General features: G+C 38.8%; 1 protein-coding gene across 1 annotated transcript; it reads right to left on the reverse strand.

Annotated features, from left to right (window-relative positions):
- Positions 1–389: 389 nt before the first annotated feature.
- LOC125380956 (prostatic spermine-binding protein-like) lies at positions 390–2,912 on the reverse strand. The gene is made up of 3 exons (XM_048396740.1): positions 2,899–2,912; positions 865–1,067; positions 390–565 (listed from the first exon to the last, which is right to left on the reverse strand). Exons 1-3 carry the CDS (start codon positions 2,910–2,912, stop codon positions 390–392), a joined length of 393 nt encoding a protein of 130 aa, XP_048252697.1.
- Positions 2,913–3,296: the final 384 nt, after the last annotated feature.

Below are 3,296 nucleotides of genomic sequence, written 5' to 3' on the forward strand. Positions count from 1 at the left end.
CGGGCGCAGGCGTGAATACCGACAGACAACGGCAGACAACGGCATACAAGGCCCGTATAATGAGACGGTCACATACAATGGTGCGAGGTCCCTCATGTTTAAACAAGTAGTTGTGGTTAATTTCCAAGCAGGTGTGATGGTAGCTTACATGGGACTTTCCTCTTAGCGTAGCCCCTCTAATCCCCCGTTTCGTCTCAGACCCCCCAATGAGGGCTAATCAAGGCTCCAACAACCACAAACAACCTCACTTTAATTCACTCCCAACTGATCTGAACATTTTAATTAGACTGAGACAGTCGTGTTATTTCCCCCATGACAACTTTCCAATCCATGTCCTGTTTGTTAATTTGCGGAGTTGTACCACGCTTAACTTTCGGCTCAACAAGTGTTTAAATTCCGGATACCAGCGTCTTAGCATGGGAATGCCAGCTTGTAAACACCCTAGTTGACGATGGCTTACACCCGCGCTCTGGCTGGAGCTGTTTCAGCGCCCGCGATCGCATCCACACCGTGCCTGTCATTGTGTAGAATATGGCCTTGTCTCTCACACCTCGCACACGGAATACTGCTGACGTAACATAATTTTATTGCATTGTCATGAATGTTCAAAAAATGTCAAATAGGAAACAGGATTTAACAGCGCAATCGTTATTATCATCACCATCATCACCATCATCATCACATCAGCATCATCATCATCACCCTTATCATTATCATCATCATCATCATCATCATCATCATCGTCATGATCATTATCAGTATCATCACCCTTATCATCACCAGGATCACCATTATCGTCATCACTATCATCATTATCACCATTATCACTACCCTTATCATCACTATCATCACCATTATCATCACCATTATCATCACCATCATCACCCTTATCACTACCCTTATCATCACTGTCATCACCATTATCATCACCATTATCATCACCTTCATCACCCTTATCACTACCCTTATCATTATCATCATCATCATCATCATCATCATCATCATCGTCATGATCATTATCAGTATCATCACCCTTATCATCACCAGGATCACCATTATCGTCATCTCTATCATCATTATCACCATTATCACTATCATTATTATCACTATCATCACCATTATCATCACCATCATCACCCTTATCATCTCTATCATCATTATCACCATTATCACTACCTTTATCATCACTATCATCACCATTATCATCACCATCATCACCCTTATCACTATCATTATCATCACTATCATCATCATCACCATTATCACTATCATTATTATCCCTACCCTTATCATCACTTTCATCATTATCACCATTATCACTACCCTTATCATCACTATCATCACCATTATCATCACCATTATCATCACCATCATCACCCTTATCACTATCATTATTATCCCTACCCTTATCATCACTTTCATCATTATCACCATTATCACTACCCTTAGCATCACTATCATCATTATCACCATTATCACTATCATTATCATCACTACCCTTATCATCACTATCATCATTATCACCATTATCACTACCCTTATCATCACTATCATCATTATCACCATTATCACTATAATTATCATCACTACCCTTAGCATCACTATCACCATTATCACTATCATCATTATCACTACCCTTAGCATCACTATCATCATTATCACCATTATCACTATCATTATCATCACTACCCTTATCATCACTATCATCATTATCACCATTATCACTACCCTTATCATCACTATCATCATTATCACCATTATCACTATAATTATCATCACTACCCTTATCACCACTGTCATCATCATCATCATCATCACCATGATCATTATCACCATCATAATCATCATCAAGATCATCACCATTATCATTATCATAATCATCATCATTATCATTATCACCATCATAATCATCATCCAGATCATAACCATTATCATTATCATCATCATCATCATTTTCACCATCATAATCATCATCATTATCATCATCACCCTTATAATCATCATCATCATCATTATCATCATCACTATCAACATCATCATGACCACTACCATCATAATCATCATCACCGTTATCATATTCATCTATCATCATCATCATCATCACCATCGAGGGATGGTAGTGTCGCCTAATGGTTCAGTGCTTGTTTGACAACGCAGACTCGTGTTCGATTCTTCAGCTGGGTACAATAAATGACACACATTCTTGATGTACCCGTCGTGATCGCCATGTGTATCATGTCACTGATGACCCGATAGTCGAGGTATTTGGTACATGGCTGAATTAATAAAGTTATTAAAGTGTTGCTTACTTTCTGTAGAAAACGACAATTCGAGAAAAAAAAACATTGGCGTCGCACTGTCCGCTATTAGTACAGTTTTGACTTTATGCACCCTGATGATGTAGCATTAACACTGCGCCAGCACCCCAATGAATTAAAACTGTAGTATCTGCATTTCTACACGCAATAGATGTAAAATGTATTATAAATACTTTACATATAAAACTACATGGTATATACATATATCATAATCCTTACTTTCTATTATAGGGGCACGGTTGACCCAGTCGTCTAAGGCGCCGCGATTCGCTGTGCAGAGTTGCGTCCCTTGGACACGCCAGAAACATATATGATTGTGGGTTCGAATCCCGGTTCGCCCCGATTATGTTTCTAGCTTTGTCAGCACCATACCCGTGCTCGTGGGTTTCACCGAAGTGGTAAACGTCTGAGACCTGGCTTTCCTCCGTGATATAACTGGAATACTGTTAAAAGCGGCGTTAAACCCAACTCACTCACGCAATACTTTCTATTTTAAGGAAATACCTCTTTGAATGTAAAAAAAATACATTGGTTATTAAAATTATTATCTCGAACGAAAGTCCCCATGCAGTCTTCCTACCTTTCTGCTTTCATTCCCGGCTATATCCATACATTGCAAGTGGTTTCTGTCAGAGCTCGGTAGTATATACATTTATTGTTTGTTTATCGCGACACGCCACAGTTACTTTCTCGCGTCTAATATTGCCTTGTTCACATACTTCAAAAGCAATATATATATATATGATTCGACGTCCCACTTAAATTGAAAAGTCTCTATCAAGATCGTATTTCTGCCAGTTCAATACCGTTTACCTGAAGCGAATCTGGCGATATCTGGCTCAGTCAGGGGCACCAGACACTGTAGTATATCATACCTTTTGTTTTCTAAAGAGGCGGTCTGTGTTTGTTTTTTCCATAATAAATTATGTTTCCCCCATATTGTTACCGTTAACAATAACGTTCTGTAATAACTTAGAC

Source organism: Haliotis rufescens, unplaced genomic scaffold (assembly GCF_023055435.1).
Source record: "Haliotis rufescens isolate VD_foot unplaced genomic scaffold, xgHalRufe1.0.p SCAF_16, whole genome shotgun sequence".
In the NCBI taxonomy this organism is placed as follows: domain Eukaryota; kingdom Metazoa; phylum Mollusca; class Gastropoda; order Lepetellida; family Haliotidae; genus Haliotis; species Haliotis rufescens.

Excerpts from the sequence above, each read along its gene's own strand:
- LOC125380956 (XM_048396740.1), bottom strand. Across the intron at positions 566-864 it reads TGATGATGGTGATGATAATG|TATTCCGTGTGCGAGGTGTG; the intron begins GTGATGATAATG and ends TTACGTCAGCAG.